Below are 19,452 nucleotides of genomic sequence, written 5' to 3' on the forward strand. Positions count from 1 at the left end.
TAAATTACACAGTCTTCTTATCCACAAAGTTGCCAACATCACTCTCAGGAAGGGCATGCTTGTACTTGGTCTCAGGAGTTGCAATGGAGTAATCTATGAAAGTGACAATGAGATAAAGACCTGACACACAGGCCATGTGTCCTGCCTCCAGAAACCTCAGAGGGAATTAGGGAAGCTTCCATTCAGGAGGTGACGTCAGATCAGGTTGGAGGATACCCTGAAACCCAGTCCCCAAAGGTTTTCAGTTGGAGCAAGACGAGCTGATGAAAATCCTGAGATTTCAGAACGTTTTGAAAGCTTCTGTGACTAAACAATAGCAAAAATATTAATATTAAATACCCTTTATGAATAGCAGCTAGTATTAACAGTAAAATAGCTTTTACTATGCACATATCAGGGTCTAGGCATTCTACCATAGACTTTATCTACATTTTTGACGTCTGGTCCTCACGAGTGGTAAGATGGACACCAGTTATTTCTAGTCAACAAAGTGAGCGTCTGAGAAGTTAAGCATCTCAACTGAGGCTACACTGTTAGTAAGTAGTAGAATGAGGCTCTGAATACAGATCTGGTGGCTCCAAAACTCCTTCCACTACAAAACACGACCGACACGTCCTAGGAATCCACTAGGGTCCTGAATCTGGTCCCCTGGCCCAGCAGAGTCCAAATCTGAGCTCCGTTTTCCCGAGTCCAGGAGCCCTCACACAGTTTCTTCATCTGCAGAAGGAAGATCGTGACGGTACCTGTCTCAGGCTGTTCAGGCTGCTGTCAAAGAATACCGTAGACTGGGTAGCTTATAAATTACAGAAACTTATTTCTCACAGTCCTGGAATCCAAGATCAAGGCACTGGCAGATTCGGTGTCTGGTGAGAGCCCGATTCCTAGACAGCTGTCTCTTTTGTGCTGTAACCTCTAGAGAACTCTCTGGTCTCATCCTCGTGACCTCATTACCTCCCAAAGGCCCCACTTCTTAATACCATTACCTTGGGGGTTAGGATTACAATATCTGAATTTTGGGGGGACACAAGCTTTCAATCTAGAGCAGTACCTATCTCACAGGGTGCTGGGAGTGTTGGATGAGATAATCCCTGTAGTGTGTGGCTTCCTGGCACAGAGTAAGCATCTCTAAATGTTGGCTACTGTTAGTTCCACAAATACATGAGTGAGCTTTTTGCCAAAGGTGTACCAATTGCACACACTTATCTCTTCTACAAGTTTTACAGAATGCACTTCCTTTTTGCAAAATAATAGGCTGAATGTGGCATAAAAGAAAGCTGGCTAGCTGGCAATGGAGTTAGACTTGTTTTTGAATTCTGGCTCTGCCATTCAGACTTCAGGCAGGTTGCTCCACTTCTCTGGGCCTTGCTTTCCCCATCTGTAAGATGGAGTGTGGGAGTGGTAATCACATGCTTTAGCAATGGGACACATAGTTGTTGCAAAATAATAGGAACGCTAATTACTCAGTCAATCAAAGTGACTACCATAAGTACCCACTACTGTCATGAGTCTTTTCACCCGCTTTCCAAACCATAGAAAAATCTGTTAGAGGCCCAGATCATTATTTTGACGTAACTGTCCCTAAAAATAACATTCCCTTATCCCGTGGAATCATCGGCTGCGTTCAAATATATTCCCAAGGACAAAAAACAGTCCCACACGCACGCGTGTATGATTAAACAACTGTAAGCATATAAAAGATGTCATAAATTAAGTAATGAGATACCATTACCATTGACGGCTGCACTATCTAGAGAAAAGGTCTACTTAGAAATTCTGGGGGGGACCTTTAAGATGGCGGAGGAGTAAGATGTGGAGATCACTTTCCTCCCCACAGAGAGATTAGAAATACATCTACATGTGGAACAGCTCCTACAGAACAACTACTGAATGCTGGCAGAAGACCTCAGACCTCCCAAAAGGCAAGAAGCTCCCCACGTACCTGGGTAGGGCAAAAGAAAAAAGAAAAAACAGAGACAAAAGCATAGGGATGGGACCTGCACCAGTGGGAGGGAGCTGTGAAGGAGGAAAGGTTTCCACACACTAGGAAGCCCCTTTGCGGGAGGCGGAGGGGGGTGCTTCGGCGCCCCGGAGGAGAGCACAGCCACAGGGGTGCGGAGGGCAAAGCGGAGAGATTCCCGCACAGAGTACCGGTGCCGACCGGCACTCACCAGCCCGAGAGGCTTGTCTGCTCACCCACCGGGGCAGGCGGGGGCTGGGAGCTGAGGCTCGGGCTTCGGAGGTCAGACCCCAGGGAAAGGACTGGGGTTGGCTGCGTGAACACAGCCCGAAGGGGGCTAGTGCGCCACAGCTAACTAGGCGGGAGTCTGGGAAAAAGTTTAGACCTGCCTAAGAGGCAAGAGACCATTGTTTCGGGGTGCACGAGGAGAGGGGATTCAGAGCACCACCTAAACGAGCTCCACAGATGAGCGCGACCTGCGGCTATCAGCTCAGACACAAGAGACGGGAAAGAGATGCTAAGGCTGCTGCTGCCGCCACCAAGAAGCCTGTGTGTGAGCACAGGTCACTATCCACACCTCCCCTCCCAGGAGTCTGGGCAGCCTGCCACTGCCAGGGTCGTGTGATCCAGGGACAACGTCCCTGGGAGAACACACGGTGCTCCTCAGGCTGCTGCAATGTCACGCTGCCTCTGCCACCTCAGGCTCGCCCCGCACTCCGTACCCCTCCCTCCCCCCGGCCTGAGTGAGTCAGAGCCCCAGAATCAGCTGCTACTTTAACCCCATCCTGTCGGGGGCAGGAACAGACGCCCTCAGGCGACCTATACACAGAGGTGTGGCTAATCCAAAGCTGAACCCCAGGAGCTATGCAAACAAAGAAGAGAAAGGGAAATCTCTCCCAGCAGGCTCAGAAGCAGTGGAATAAAACTCCATAATCAACTTTATGTACCCTCCACCTGTGGCATACCTGAATAGACAACGAATCATCCCAAAATGAGGTGGTGGACTTTGGGAGCAATCGTAACTTGGGGTTTGCTTTCTGCACCTAATTTGTTTCTGGTTTTATGTTTATCTTAGTATAGTATTTAGAGTTTATTATCATTGGTAGATTGGTTTATTGATTTGGTTGCTCTCTTCCTTTTATATATATATATATATATATATATATATATATGCTTTTCTTTTTCCTTTTTATCTTTTTGTGAATGTGTATGTGTATGCTTCTTTGTGTGATTTTGTCCGTATAGCTTTGTTTTTACCATTTGTCCTAGGGTTCTGTCTGTTTTTTTTCGTTTTGTGTTTTTTTTTTTGTATAGTTTTTAGGGCTTGTTATCATTGGTGGACTTGTTTTTTGGTTTGGTTGCTCTCTTCTTTCTTTCTTTCTTTTACTTTATTACTTTTAAATTTTTCTTATTTTTAATAATTTATTTTTTATTTTAATAACTTTCTTTTCTTTCATGTTCTTTTCTTTCTTGCTTTCTTTTTCTTTCCCTTTTCTTCTGAGCTGTGTGGCTGACAGGGTTTTGGTGCGCCGGCCAGGGGTCAGGCCTGTGCCTCTGAGGTGGGAGAGCCGAGTTCAGGACATTGGTCAAGCAGAGAACTCCCGGCTCCATGTAGTATTAAACAGCGAAAACTCTCCCAGAGATCTCCATCTCAACGCTAAGACCTAGCTCCACTCAATGATGAGCAAGCTACAGTGCTGGACACCCCTGGCCAAACAACTTGCAAGACAGGAATACAATCACACCCATTAGCAGAGAGGCTGCCTAAAATCATAATAAGGTCACACACACCCCAAAACACACCACCGGACATGGTCCTGCACACCAGAAAGACAAGATCCAGCATCGTCCACCGGAACACGGGCATCAGGCCCCTCCACCAGGAAGCCTACACAACCCACTGAACCAACCTTAGCCACTGTGGGCAGACACCAAAAACAATGTGAACTATGAACCTGCAGCCTGTGAAAAGGAGACCCCAAACACAGCAAGTGAAGCAAAATGAGAAGACAGAGAAACACACAGCAGATGAAGGAGCAAGGTTAAAACCCACAAGACCAAATAAATGAAGAGGAAATAGGCAGTCTACCTGAAAAAGAATTCAGAGTAATGACAGTAAAGATGATCCAAAATCTTGGAAACAGAATGGAGAAAATACAAGAAACGTTTAACAAGGACCTAGAAAAACTAAAGAGCAAACAAACAATAATGAATAACACAATAAATGAAATTAAAAATTCTCTAGAAGGAATCAATAGCAGAATAACTGAGGCAGAAAAATGGATAGGTGACCTGGAAGATAAAATAGTGGAAATTAACTGCTAGGGAGCAGAATAGAGATGAAGAATGAAAAGAATTGAGGACAGTCTCAGAGACCTCTGGGACAACATTTAACACACCAACATTCGAATTATAGTGGTCCCGAAGAAGAAGAGAAATAGAAAGGGACTGAGAAAATATTTGAAGAGATTATAGTCGAAAACTTCCCTAATATGAGAAAAGACATAGTCAATCAAGTCCAGGAAGCGCAGAGAGTCCTACACAGGATAAATCCAAGGAGAAACATGCCAAGACACATATTAATCAAACTATCAAAAATTAAATACAAAGAAAAATTATTAAAAGCTCATGGGAAAAGCAACAAATAACATACAAGGGAATCCCCATAAGGTTAACAGCTGATCTTTCAGCAGAAACTCTGCAAGCCAGAAGCGACTGGCAGGACATATTTAAAGTGATGAAAGGGAAAAACCTACAACCAAGATTACTATATCCAGCAAGGATCTCATTCAGATTCGATGGAGAAATGAAAACCTTTACAGACAAGCAAAAGCTAAGAGAATTCAGCACCACCAAACTCGCTTTACAACAAACGTTAAAGGAACTTCTCTAGGCAGGAAACACAAGAGAAGGAAAAGACGTACAATAACAAACACAAAACAATTAAGAAAATGATAATGGGAACATACATATCGACAATCACCTCAAATGTAAATGGATTAAATGCTCCAACCAAAAGACATAGACTGGCTGAATGGATACAAAAACAAGACCTGTATATATGCTGTCAACAAGAGACCCACTTCAGACCTTGGAACACATACAGACTAAGAGTGAGGGGATGGAAAAAGATATTCCATAAAAATGGAAATCAAAAGAAAGCTGGAGAAGCAATTCTGATACCAGACAAAACAGACTTTAAAATAAAGACTACTAAAAGAGACAAAGAAGGACAGGGCCTAATGATTAAGGGATCAATCCAAGAAAGATATAGCAATTGCAAATATTTATGCACCCAACATAGGAGCACCTCAATACATAAGGCAAATGCTGACAGACATAAAAGGGGAAATTGACAGTAACACAAACACAGTAGAGGACTTTAACACCCCACTTTCACCAATGGACAGCTTATCCAAAATGAAAATAAATAAGGAAACACAAGCTTTGAATGACACACTAGACCAGATGGACTTAATTGATATTTATAGGACATTCCATCCAAAAACAACAGAATACACTTTCTTCTCAGTGCTCATGGAACATTCTCCAGGATAGATCATATCTTGGGTCACAAATCAAGCCTTGGTAAATTTAAGAAAATTGAAATTGTATCAAGTATCTTTTCTGACCACAACACTATGAGACTAGATATCAATTACAGGAATAAAATCTGCAAAAAAAATACAAACAACGGAGGCTAAACAATACATTAGTAAATAACCAAGAGATCACTGAAGAGATCAAAAAACACTTAGAAACAAATGACAATGAAAACATGACAACCCAAAACCTATGGGATGCAGCAAAAGCAGTTCTAAGAGGGAAGTTTATAGCAATACAATCCTACCTCAAGAAACAACAAACATCTCAAATAAACAACCTAACCCTACACCTAAAGCAATTAGAGAAAGAAGAAAAAAAAATCCCAAAGTTAGCAGAAGGAAAGAAATCACAAAGATCAGATCAGAAATAAATGAAAAAGAAATGAAGGAAACAATAGCAAAGTTCAATAAAACTAAAAGCTGGTTCTTTGAAAAGATAAATCGATAAACCTTTAGCCAGACTCATCAAGAAAAAAAGGGAAAAGACTCAAATCAATAGAATTAGAAATGAAAAAGGAGAAGTAACAACTGACACTGCAGAAATACAAAGGATGATAGATTACTACAAGCAACTCTATGCCAATAAAATGGACAACCTGGAAGAAATGGACAAATTCTTAGAAAAGCACAACCTTCCGAGACTGAGCCAGGAAGAAATAGAAAATATAAACAGACCAATCACAAGGCCTGAAATTGAGACTGTGATTAAAAATCTTCCAACAAACAAAAGACCACATGGCTTCACAGAAGAATTCTATCAAACATTTAGAGAAGAGCTAACACCTATCCTTCTCTAACTCTTCCAAAATATAATAGAGGGAGGAACATTCCCAAACTCATTCTTTGAGACCACCGTCACCTTGATACCAAAATCAGACAAAGATGTTAGAAAGAAGGAAAACTACAGGCCAATATCACTGATGAACATAGATGCAAAAGTCCTCAACAAAATACTAGCAAACAGAATCCAACAGCACATTAAAAGAATCATACACCATGATCAAGTGGGGTTTATCCCAGGAATGCAAGGATTCTTCAATACATGCAAATCAATCAATGTGATAAACCATAATAACAAATTAAAGAATAAAAACTGTATGATCATCTCAATAGATGCAGAAAAAGCTTTCGACAAAGTTCAACACCGATTTCTGATAAAAACCCTGCAGAAAGTAGGCATAGAGGGAACTTACCTCAACATAATAAAGGCCATATATGACAAACCCACAGCCAACATCACTCTCAATGGTGAAAAACTGAAATCATTTCCTCTAAGGTCAGGAACAAGAGAAGGCTGTCCACTCTCACCACTATTATTCAACACAGTTTTGGAAGTTTTTGCCACAGCAAGCAGAGAAGAAAAAGAAATAAAAGGAATCCAAATGAGAAAAGAAGAAGTAAAGCTGTCACTGTTTGTGGATGACATGATACTATACATAGAGGATCCTAAAGATGCTACCAGAAAACTACTAGAGCTAATCAATCAATGAATTTGGCAAAGTAGCAGGATACAAAATTAATGCATAGAAATATCTTGCATTCCTATACACTAATGATGAAAAATCTGAAAGAGAAATTAAGGAAATACTCCCATTTACCATTGCAACAAAAAGAATAAAACACCTAGGAATAAACCTACCTAAGGAGACAAAAGACCTGTATGCAGAAAAGTATAAGACACTGATGAAAGAAATTAAAGATGATACAAACAGATGGAGAGATATACCATATTCTTGGACTGGAAGAATCAGCATTGTGAAAATGACTATATTACCCAAAGAAATCTACAGATTCAATGCAATCCTATCAAACTACCTATGGCATTTTTCAGAGAACTAGAACAAAAAATTTCATAATTTGTATGGGAACACAAAAGACCCCGAATAGCCAAAGCAATCTTGAGAAAGAAAAATGGAGCTGGAGGAATCAGGCTCCCTGACTTCAGAATATACTATGAAGCTATAGTAATCAAGACAGTATGGTACTGGCACAAAAACAGAAATATAGATCAATGGAACAGGATAGAAAGCCCAGAAATAAACCCATGCATATATGCTCACCTTATTTTTGATAAAGGAGACAAGAATATACAATGGAGAAAAGACAGCCTCTTCAAAAAGTGGTGCTGGGAAAACTCGACAGCTACATGTAAAAGAATGAAATTAGAACACTCCCTAACACCAGACACAAAAATAAACTCAAAATGGATTAACGACCTAAATGTAAGGCCAGACACAATAAAACTCTTAGAGGAAAACATAGGCAGAACACTCAATAACATAAATCATAGCAAGATCCTTTTTGACACACCTCCTAGAAGCAACTGACAAAGGATTAATCTTCAAAATTTACAAGCAGCTCATGCAGCTCAATATCAAAAAAACAAACAACCCAATCCAAAAATGGGCAGAAGACCTAAATAGACATTTTTCCAAAGAAGTTATACAGATTGCCAACAAACACATAAAAGGATGCTCAACATCACTAATCATTAGAGAAATGCAAATCAATAGTACAATGAGGTATCACCTCACACCAGTCACAATGGCCATCATGAAAAAATCTACAAACAATAAATGCTGGACAGGGTGTGGAGAAAAGGGAACCCTCTTGCACTGTTGGTAGGAATGTAAATTGATACAGCCACTATGGAGAACAGTATGGAACTTCCTTAAAAAATTAAAAATAGAACTACCACATGACCCAGTAATCCCACTACTGGGCATATACCCTGAGAAAACCATAATTCAAAAAGAGTCATGTACCACAATGTTCATTGCAGCTCTATTTACAATAGCCAGGACATGTAAGCAAGCTAAGTGTCCATCGACAGATAAATGGATAAAGAAGATGTGGCACATATATATAATGGAATATTACTCAGCCATAAAAAGGAACGAAACTGAGTTATTTGTAGTGAGGTGGGTGGACCTAGAGTCTGTCATACAGAGTGAAGTAAGTCAGAAAGAGAAAGACAAATACCGTATGCTAACACATATGTATGGAATCCAAAAAAAAAAAAAAAGGTTATGAAGAACCTAGGGGCAGGACAGGAATAAATACACTGATGTAGAGAATGGACTTGACGACACGGCGAGTGGAAAGGGTAAGGTGGGACAAAGTGAGAGACTAGCATTTACATATATACACTACCAAATGTAAAACAGATAGTAGGAAGCAGCCGCATAGCACAAGGAGATCAGCTTGGTGCTTTGTGACTGCCTAGAGGGGTGGGATAGGGAGGGTGGGAGGGAGATGCAAGAGGGAGGAGATATGTGGATATATGTATAGCTGATTCTCTTTGTTATAAAGCAGAAACTAACACACCATTGTAAAGGAATTATACTCCAATAAAGATGTTAGGGCTCCCCTGGTGGCGCAGTGGTTGAGAGTCCGCCTGCTGATGCAGGAGACACGGGTTTGTGCCCCGGTCCGGGAAGATCCCACATGCCGCGGAGCGGCTGGGCCCGTGAGCCATGGCCGCTGAGCCTGCGCGTCCGGAGCCTGTGCTCCGCAGCGGGAGAGGCCACAACAGTGAGAGGCCCGCGTACCGCAAAAAAAAAAAAAAAAAAAAAAAAAAAAGATGTTAAGAAAAACTAAAGAAATTCTGTGTGCCCTATCTGATTCAGAATATTGTCATCCCAAGGTGAACACTGGCCTACACAGTAAAGCCAACGCATATAATTGAACATAATGGAAGTCAAACCTTGATTGATTTTCATGGTAATTGGTTTGTATTAAAGCATAACACACACTATTAAAAGTCAGGCTATCAGACAGATAAAAAAACCAACCTCAAACCTGTTAATTAAAACCAGTACTCTGTGTTTCCCTACCAATTATGTCTCCAAACACCAGGCTGGAGTTTGTTTTATTCACTTGTTGAATGTCCCACATGTTAAAAAGTAACAGTACTTTTTCCATCTTTTGTTACTATGCCAAACAAAATATGCTTTGTATTAACGTTGAAATTCACTTACTGGCCTTTTGGGAAAAAGTGGTGTTCACGTCCCTAATAAATCCTGATACCTGACTTAACCACTTAGACACTGAACACTTGGGCCATTAAATTCTTAAATCTCCAGTTCAAATGTGCATTGTACAATTCATAACTTCATTGACAAACTTAGAAATCTGACCACACCCTAGAAGGGAGCAATCTAGAATGTGCCCTCGCTTTCCATTTTAGTCTTTTGTTCTCGATTCGCAAAGTTCCCTGTCCATCTAGAAGTTCTGATTATGTTTTTAAAAATGCATATATATTCACACTCTATGCAGATACAACCAGAAAATTCTACCTGTTTATCTTTTTATCCTGGGTTTTCTAATTAGCCTGACTCAGAAGTAGGGGAAATTCTAAGTGCCAAAGGTAAATATCCCAATATTTAGAAAAGTGAAGCCTTACACTTTGACAATGGTGGCTAGCTAAAACTGGTAACAGGTTAGGGTTTCTTCAGTTTGCACCCACGAATGTGTTACATGCATAATGAACTCTCACCCATCTTCTGCTATTTTTCTATCTGGAGAATCGCAGAATTCGGAACTTCCACCAGGAGGCTGCAGGCACTGATCCATCCCTTATTTTTGCCTGTTGCTACACACTGGGACGGAAGAGCGCAGCTCACATCCTTGAGTCTTCTGATGGTACTCAGGTATTTAGCTTTCTGCAGCATAGTGTTTGCTGGCTCAAACAATTACCTCCTTTGCGTTTTTCTCCTCTCTTCACTAGTGTGGCTTGTCTCCAAGCATCCTTAGAGTCTAAAATATCCAGGTATGGAAACAACCTAAGTGTCCGCTGATGGATGAATGAATAAAGTGTGGCATATATGTGCACAGTAGAATATTATTCAACCATGAGAAAGAAGGAAATCCTGTCATTTACAACAACATGGATGAAGCTGGAGGGCATTATGCTAACTGAAATAAGCCAGACAGAGAAAGACAAACAGTGTGTGGTATCATTTATATATGGAAACTTAAAAAAAAATAAGTGGAATTCATAGAAACAGAGTCGAATAACAATGGTTGCCAGGGACTGGGGTGGTGGTAGTGAGGGGAATAGAGAGAGCCCGGTAAAAGGGTACAGACTTTCAGTTATAAGATGAATAAGGTCTGAGGATTTAATGTAAACATGGTAACTATAGTTGATAACACTGTATTGTATAACTGAAATTTGCTAAGAAAGCAGAATTAAGTGTTTTCATAAAAATGTAAATATATGAGGTGATGGATGTATTTCTTAACTTGATGATGGGAATCTTGTCATAATGCATGCATATATTAAATCATCATGTTCTACACTTTAAATATATTGCCATTTTAAATGTCAATTATACCTCAATAAAGCTGAAAAAAGAAACTGAATAAAATATCCAGGATTTCAAGGCAACAGCTATATACTCCTTTGTGCCATTTCTGTTCCTTCTCCAAAAAGTACATATTCACCAATTTCATCAAAAATAAAGAGTTATGTACAAAGTTGTTGCTGCAGCAACAACTGTTTATGATGTTTAGAGACTCTAATGATGTTTAGAGACTCTAATGATGTTTAGAGACTCTAGCTGCAGCCTTAAGCTATGAGAGACAGGTTAAATAAATTATGGTATATCTATATAATGGAACATTGGGAATATAATACAACCATTGCAAATGATGCTCTAATGCTGTAAGAAAATGCTTTTGCTAACATTTTTAAATAAAAAAGGATAAACTGGGAGTTTGGGACTGACATATACATACTACTATATTTAAAACAGATAATCAACAAGGACCTACTATATAGCATAGGGAATTCTGCTCAATATTCTGTAATAATCTAAATGGGAAAAGAATTTTAAAAAGAATAGATATAAGTATATGTATAACTGAATCACTTTGCTGTACAACTGAAACTAATACAACATTGTAAATCAAATACAGTCCAATAAAAAAAAGTTATCAAAATCTTATCTTAGTGTGATCCAAAATTACCTTTAGCACATTTTAAACAGTCATTTTCTCTGAGTGATGGTACTGTGAGTACTTTTTCCTGCTTTTTTCCTCCATTTTTTGTATTACCCAATATTTTGGGAGGCAAAGGGGGGAAAAAGGTAATTGTGGGGCTAGGAGTGTCATAGTTAATCAAATAAAACTTTTTGGTCTTTCTTATTGTAGCCCCCCCCCCCTCCTTTTTAAGTAAGGAAGTCATTCTAAGGTGTCTCTGCCAGCTCAGTCGTCTTGTCCTGTGGGTTAGTGGTGGACAGTGTTCTATATGGCGGTGATGACAGCTGGCATTTACTGAATAACTGCTATGTGCCAAGCAGGAATCTAAGTTCTTTATATACATATTATCTTATTTAATCCTCACATCAACCTGGTGAGGCTGTATGATTAGCTCCATCTTACCAATACTGAAACTGAAGCACAGAGGTTAAATAAATGGCCCCAGGTCATCCAGCTGCAATTCACACTCAAGCTCTCCAGAGTTTGAATAACTACACCATTTACAAACATTAGGCTCTTGGCATTTTGCTAGGACTATCATTAGTTTAGAAATATTTGGTATATGAGTTGACTCCATAAGGAGTCAGCTACTTTTGTATGCTTCAAAAACATCAGAGCACCAAGGAGCACGCGAAAGGAGTCTCCCTATAGAGACCTCATGGAAACTCCACTGAAGGACTTTCGCCACCATCTGTCTTACAGATGGAAATGGCTACTTCAGTGAGGTGGTGATGATGTCACCTGTACCTTTTTCATCAACATCAATCAAATACTCAAATATCTGTACCCAAGTTGCACAGCATATGAAAAAAACTACCAACTGTAATAAGGCTTCCAACTTAATTGCGGAGAAAAGACCAATAACATACATGGAACAATCAGCACAGGGCAGAAATAAAAACTTTTAAAATAACAATAATAAAACGTTAAGCCATGTGGCAGACTGGATAACTAGCATAGAAGTCATGTAGAAAGAACCAGCAGCTCTGAAGTATCTTAGAATCTGAAGGTACAATATAAGAAACAATACTTGAAGATCATCTAGCCGACTCCAGCATTCCAAGAGGAGACCTAACTTGGTTGAGGGCACCCAGTTGATAAAGTAACCAAGAAAGCTTGAAGAAGCAGTTAAGTCTTGGAAAAGCTTTCCAAGGATAATAAGCACAGTGAGTGAGGTGATCTTTTGATTAAAAGAGTGGACAAGATTTCCTGATTTAGCAAAATCAACCTGCCACTATTCTGATTTTTAGATTACAAGATTGTGAATAGTCCTTGCACTGAGGGATCAGATTTAAAATTTTTAAATAATCAAAAACTACTGAATTGTTTGTTTCATTCCATTCATTGTTTTTAAACATGAAGTATTTTAATGTTTATCACCCTCTACCCAAAATATCAGCAAACAGAAACACACCTACTCACATATGCAATCCAGGTGCCTATCTGAGAGAAGTGATATCTGGCTGCCCTAAAACACCTCTGGTTTGGACAGAAGCAGGAGTTTGAAGTTGCAAACTGTAAGTAGGAATTAATTATTTGTCCAGCTTTGAAGCTTTTATCAACCACATACTCAAATTTCATTTAAAGCATGTAAATACTCTTTGTAATAATTGCTTATGTAAAAAGCTATCAGTCATCAGAAAATAGGGATATGCTTGAGTCTAAGTAGATTTGTCTTAGATTACCTAAATATCAACTGATTGGGCAGTATTTTTTTTTGTAAAAAGATACTTGAATGCTAATAGGCAAGGTATAAAGATACTAAATTAAGCCTAGTTTTAACTAAGATATTTTGGTAGTCAACACAGCAGATGTGGCTCAGAACATATAAAATTTATTTCAGAAATGTTTGTTCAAATTTGAGAAAAAAAACATGATAGGATAATAAAAAGTCAATTTTGATGAATTCTTTTTAAAAGATAAATAAGTATCATCGCTAGACTTAAAATAACTATGGTTTTCATTAAAAAAATACAAAACTAATACCTGACAAAGCACACAGGCATAAAGTTATACTTTCCTGTATTCTAGAATAATACTTCCTGCGGATCTGCAAGCAAAAGTTAAGGCTCAAGGTTATTTTTTCTCTGCCTTCATGCTATTGTTAAGAGTGTATTTTCAATTCCTCAAAAATTACTTCAAGAGGTATTATACACTCAGTTAAACACAGACCATTTAAGCTAGCAATACTATATACTCAAAGCAGTTCTCTTTCGTTATATTTTAGCTATTTACATTGTGAATTCTCATACAGTTTGTTAATGTAAATCAGAGAAATAACTAAAATCTGGCTTCGAAATAAGTAAAACAAGTTAATAAATCATTAGGAATCAATGCTAAATCCATAAAGAAAGTCATTTTCTAACAAGACTCAAAAACAAAAGTAAACAGAAATTTAGGTGTTAAGATGCCTTCCTTATAACTGTAGCCAATCTGTTGTATGGGTTCAAAGTTCCCGACAAGACGTTAACTTTCAACCGAAACATTTCAGACCTACAAAATACAAGTATCAGAGTTACCGCGTCCCACAGTCGAGTTAAAATGCTTTCCAAAGTCTCAGAGACTTTACCTGAATGCAGAAAAGCTAAGAGTCTAAGTTGATAAACAGAAACAGAAAAAAGTGAAGCTGTTTGCCAAATATCAAGCTTTTACAGACGAATCCAAAGCATATCTAGCAATTTCCCTATGTGAAACAGAATAACCTGTATGCAAAGCGTGCATGTTTGAATGCAATCACTTATTAGCATGCATTCTACTTACTTTGCTTTCTGCCATTTATAAGCTTCATTAAGGAGACCCAGAAAGAGGTAACAAATTGAATTAAGTTCAGCTCAGATAAGAAAATCCTGTTGTAAATTCGAGCTACAATTTGCATCTCAGAATTTCCAGCGGGGAAGGGACTCTTCACAAACTAACATATATACAAGCTTTAGATTGTGAAATAACGCATTTCAGCATTCTGCACTGTACAGTACTATTAGAAACCTCAACTCCACCTCCCCACTCCGCGAAAAAATTCACCTCCAATCTTCATTGGTCCACATAGTTCCGGCCCACATGGTATCAGTGGGTGTGTCCCTCCCAACAGGTTCTCTCATTGGCTGCGAGGAAACAGCGTTTAATAGGCTGTGATTTTCCGGGGCTGTCAAACTCCACGCCTCCAGACCTCGAGCTTGCGAATAGGCCCATGGAGCTGGCGGCTTCTCTGCGATTCAAAGGGCAAGCTGACTGCCCTGAGCGCCAACCCAGAAAGACAAGCTCTCATAAGGGAAAGGGGCGAGAAGAACGAGGGCAACTAAGGCTCTCCACCCACCGCTGCTCTACCCCTACTCCCGGACCCCACCAAATGTTGACACACGTGCATTTCCCCACCGACAAATTAGTAAGGTGGCCAGTGCATTTGCCTTCCATTGAGCCGTGACCTGAGGAGCAGCTCAGACTCCGAGTCCAATCGCCTATTCTACAGATGGAAGCAAGCAAGGGTCAGGCTTAGGCAACGATCTGTAGTGCTTGCGCCCCCTCAGAGCGGTCCGCCGACGGTGGGCGCTGGTGTGCACGACGCGCGCTTCGGTGCCTGGCCCGCCGCTCCCGGGTGCCGGACCCCGCGCTGCGCCTGCCTGGCGCCCGCGCTCCCCTCCCAGAGGGACTTACGCGGCCTGTTCTTCCTCCCCGAGTCCATCCTCCTCCGCAGCCGGCATTTCTTGGCCGGGGAGTCGTGCTGAGGGGGCGGCGGCTGTGGCTGGAGCTCTGGCTGGAGCGGGAGGCGCGGGGCCGCCGCGTCGCCGCCGCCCGGGAGGCTCCGGCTGCAGAGGCGCGGCGGCTGGATGGGCGGCGGGTGGAAGCCGTTGTGCAGCACTCCGTTCACGGCTGCAGCGCCGGCGGGAGTCCCCGGGGCATGCGAGGCCGAGCGCTCCGGCTGCCCGCCGTGGTCGCCCATGCCAGGGGCTGGTGGGGCGGCGCGCGGGGCCCGGCTCAGGCGGCCTCGCTGGAGGTCATTCTCGGGCGTCTTTATTTCCCCGGATCCTCCTTGCGGCTTCCGATTCAACAGCCGCAGAGCCGGCGCCGAGGGATGGCGAGCCGGGCGCTCCTCCCCTCCTCCCGCCGGCGCTCCAACCTCCTCCACGCCCTGCCCCCCGCGCGCCGGGCCCCCGGCGCCGGCCTGGAGCATGCCCACTCCCGGCGCGGAATCGGGGATACCAGCGCACCCCCGGCCGGGGCCCCGGCAGCCCGCCTTCCCCGGATCCCCCAGCCGCGCGACTTCAAACGCGGCTTCCTCGCCTCCCAGACCTGTCCCCGCTACTGAGCATGCCCAGTCCTGCCCGCCACCGCCGCCGCCACCGCCGCCGCCACCGCCGAGCTTCAACATGGGGACTGAACTTCTCTGGCTTTGCAAAGGAGAGATGGGTGGGTTGGGCTTCGTATGGCGGAGCGAGCCGGGAGGGGACTGGGCTAGGCCGGCGCGAGAGGAGCGAGAAGCTTCGGGAGGAACGTGCGGGGAAGACAAATATCTGTAGAGGTTTGGGTTTGCTAATCCTGTCCCCAGTGAGCTAGATACCTTTGCAAGGTCATTCACGTCGTACTCTCCTCCCCGAAACCTTTGTGAGTGTGTGTGTGTGTTTAGTGAAGTGACCAAACTACTCACAGGCCTGAAGGGAAGGAGAACGATTATTTATAGAAAGATAGGCGGATTTGGAGAGGGAGAAGTGTGTAATTTCTTTGCTCGCACACAGACTCCTTGTGGCCTCGTGGAGTTGTCTTTTGCAGGGAGGAAACCTAGGAATTCAGTGTAAGGACAGTGAAGGTCACAGATGTAGGCGGGATTAACCGGTGCTGGAAGAGACCAAGTAAACAGAAGCAGTCCCAAGCTATAAAAAGCACTTTCCTCACCCAGAAAGGACGTTTAAGAGACAATGTCACTCTATTTATAGAGTAAGGAGTTGCCTGTGTTTTAAGAAGGGAAGGCAGCATCGCAGGGTAGACAACCCCATAGGCTCCGGAGTCAGAGCTGGGTTCAAATTCCAACTCAGCCCCTGATCAAACCAAGAGAAAGTCATTGCTCAAGTTAACACACCTGGCGACAGGGGACAGGACTGGAGACGCTCAGTAGGCAGGACAAATTTGGGTGGTGAGGACCTTCCTAAAGCTGTGTAATCCCGTGAGGCCTCAGCTTTTGAATCTAACTAGGAGCTGTCATGAGAAATCTGTCTGAAAGTACCTGGTACAGTCCTGGCACACAGTTAAACGCCCACAAGAGGTGGTTATCCTTATTACACCGTTATTATTAGCAGATCACCCTTCACTTCCAACAAGGGGAACAAACCATACTCACAGCCATATTTACTGTGTAACTTATTGTGTGTGATGTTCTCCATCATCTGTATTTACTTAACCTACAGAGGAGTCAGAGGCCTCGGTGCATTCAGCAGCAGCCAGGGCTCGCACCTTGATCGGAATTCCTTCCAGCAGAGCCTGACCTAGAATCAGAGCTTTAGAACCCATGACCACTTGAGTGCTTTGGTCCATTCACACATTTTTTCAGCTAAGGAAACGGAGCCACAGAGGGATGGCTGAGGTTAGTAAGAACAAAGCTAAGAATAAACCTTAATTCTCCTATCTTTGCTTCCCTGACCTTATTATACTTTTGAAGACATGGAGAAAACACCTAGGTGATCTGGCCCCTGTCTACCTCCCCTGCCTCGTCTTGGTCTCCTGATGGTCCCTCTACAGAGAAGCCTTTCAGTTCCTCAAACACACGAATATCCCTTTGCATCTGCTGTTTCCGTTGCCTGTTCCCAGACCTCTTTGTCTACTAGATTCCAACTCAATCCTCAGATCTCTGCTTCAACTGCTTATATTTAAAGAAATCTTCCCTGGCCCTTAGGACAAGATTAGGGCTCTCTCCTCCTACATTTGACCTTCATGACTCTATCAGTCTGCAATGCTACAATGGAGGTAATCATAGAACATCACTGAGTTGTTACAGTGATGAAATGAATATATATGTAAAGTGTCCAGCACATCATAGGTGCTATGAAAGTTAGATATTATTTGATTGTCTCCCTCCACTACCCTGTAATCTCTATTAAGGCAGATGACTCTCATTCATCATTGTATCCCTAGGAAGCTCTTGGTAATCACTTGTGACTGAATAAATGACTTTGGTAATATTTCACCCAGGGTGTCTCTCACTTTCTACTGTAAATTTGCTAAAAAAAACAGAACAACAACTAAAACCTCCATTGTTACACCTAAATATTCAAACATAAAGTTTTCAAATTCCTACATAATTTAAGCTGAGTAGTTTAGGAAGCACTTTACATCAGAAATGCAAATAGAAGATTTAGCAATGCAGTATCTCCAAGGACATATTCTCTCCAGCTTGGTTCCCAGGCATGGTGAGGAAGGCCTGAGCCAGGTGGCTCAGACCCAGGTAGGGCAGAAGTACTGGTTTGGGGACAGAAAGTCCTCCACCTGCTTCCTTTCTCTCATCATCGTCAGGCTGGTGCCCTGGATCAGTTACACCCTGCATGTGGTAGAGAGGAAGCCAGGAGGCATCTCACAGGTGTATGGGGGCGGGGGGGGGGGGTCGGTTTCAGAGGTGAAATTTTGAGGCGTGAGCTATCATGTGCTCCAGCAGGGGAGTTGAACAGATAATATTTGGAAGAAAGGGAGGGAGGAGAGTGCCACAAGGCACTCTCTCCCTCTGTTCATTTTTTTATTTACTAATCATTTATTAAGCATGTACTATATTGTAGGCAGTAAAACAAATGCAGGGAGTACAAAGCCAAAATAAATGTCTTCGTTGTCCTCTAGGGGCTTACAATTCAGAGAGAGAGGGAGAGGAAAGTCAATGTTCTCCATCATAAGAATAACCTAGGGAGCTTTTTCCTTTCAAACTTTCTGTTGAAAATAACATACATACAGAAATGTACACATACCCTAAGGGTAAAGCTCAGTGAATTTTGCACAGATGAACACCCTGTGTAGCCAGCACCTGATCAACAAGCAAGACATGACCAGTAACCTAGGAGAATTTTTAAGAGCCAGTTTTGGGCCGAGGTTCATAGACCTTCAGTAGGTTTGGAGCACAGGAGTCTGCATGGTGATGATGGTGATGATGATGATAAATATTTTTTAAATTAAAGAAACAAAACAGTAACTTTTTTCAAAACAGGATAAAAAAAAAATGCAGATGGTCCTTCCTTGGAGCAACAATGAATGAAACAAAGTATGTCACCAATGCCATGGAAGAGAATTCCAGAGGACTCCAGAGAGTGAGAAATGATGGAATAGGAAGACAGAGGAGGAAGATGGTGCTGAGATGGATGTTAAGACATGCTTCAGGGAGGAAATGACCCGTAAACTGAATTTTGAACAATAATGGGATTTCATCATGGAAGGTGGAAGGAATTCCATTCAGAACTGAGGGAGTGGAGACTCTGCAGGTGTTTTGAAACCATCTGGCATGTTTGGGAACCTGCCAGGAGTTCAACAAGGCTGAAACACAACCTACGAGGGGAGGAGGTAAGTGATGGACAAAAAGTTTAGATGGGGTCCAAATCTCAGATGGCTTTCTGCACCATAGGAAACAATTTGGACTTTCTCCTGAAGGCCACGAGAAACCATTAAAGAGTTTTAGGTTGTGGAAAAACTACTAGATTTGCATCCTGGAAGGACCTCTGGCAGCAGTCTGGAGAATAAAATAGGGGAGGAAGTTCCTAGCTAGAAAGCCTAGATAGAAGACTACTGGAAACAACCAGGAAAGAGGTGAGAAGGGACTGAGTGAAGGACACACCATTCAGAATGAGATCATCAGGTGGATTTAAAAATTATTTAAAGAATCTATAGGATTTAGTGGCGAATTGCAGGGTGAGGGAGAGGTAAGGCTAGGATAATTTCTGTGTTTCT

The 19,452-nt window shown here is 42.1% G+C and overlaps 1 protein-coding gene across 8 annotated transcripts in view; it reads right to left on the reverse strand.

Moving 5' to 3' along the window:
- PANK1 (pantothenate kinase 1) overlaps nt 1–19,452 on the reverse strand; it is a 111,259-nt gene that overhangs the window by 52,802 nt on the left and 39,005 nt on the right. Inside the window, exon 1 of one of the 8 annotated variants that reach the window (XM_060126426.1) lies at nt 15,196–15,910. The exons of 3 other annotated variants lie outside the window; for them this stretch is intronic. In XM_060126426.1, the coding sequence (XP_059982409.1) occupies nt 15,196–15,910 (715 nt within the window). Of the gene's footprint in view, nt 1–14,304; nt 14,510–14,565; nt 15,091–15,195; nt 15,911–19,452 lie in introns of those variants that run through there. 4 more of the 8 variants (XM_060126428.1, XM_060126427.1, XM_060126433.1 and 1 more) reach the window with 4 other exon arrangements.

The sequence above is a fragment of the Lagenorhynchus albirostris genome, chromosome 16 (assembly GCF_949774975.1).
Source record: "Lagenorhynchus albirostris chromosome 16, mLagAlb1.1, whole genome shotgun sequence".
Classification (NCBI taxonomy): Eukaryota; Metazoa; Chordata; class Mammalia; order Artiodactyla; family Delphinidae; genus Lagenorhynchus; species Lagenorhynchus albirostris.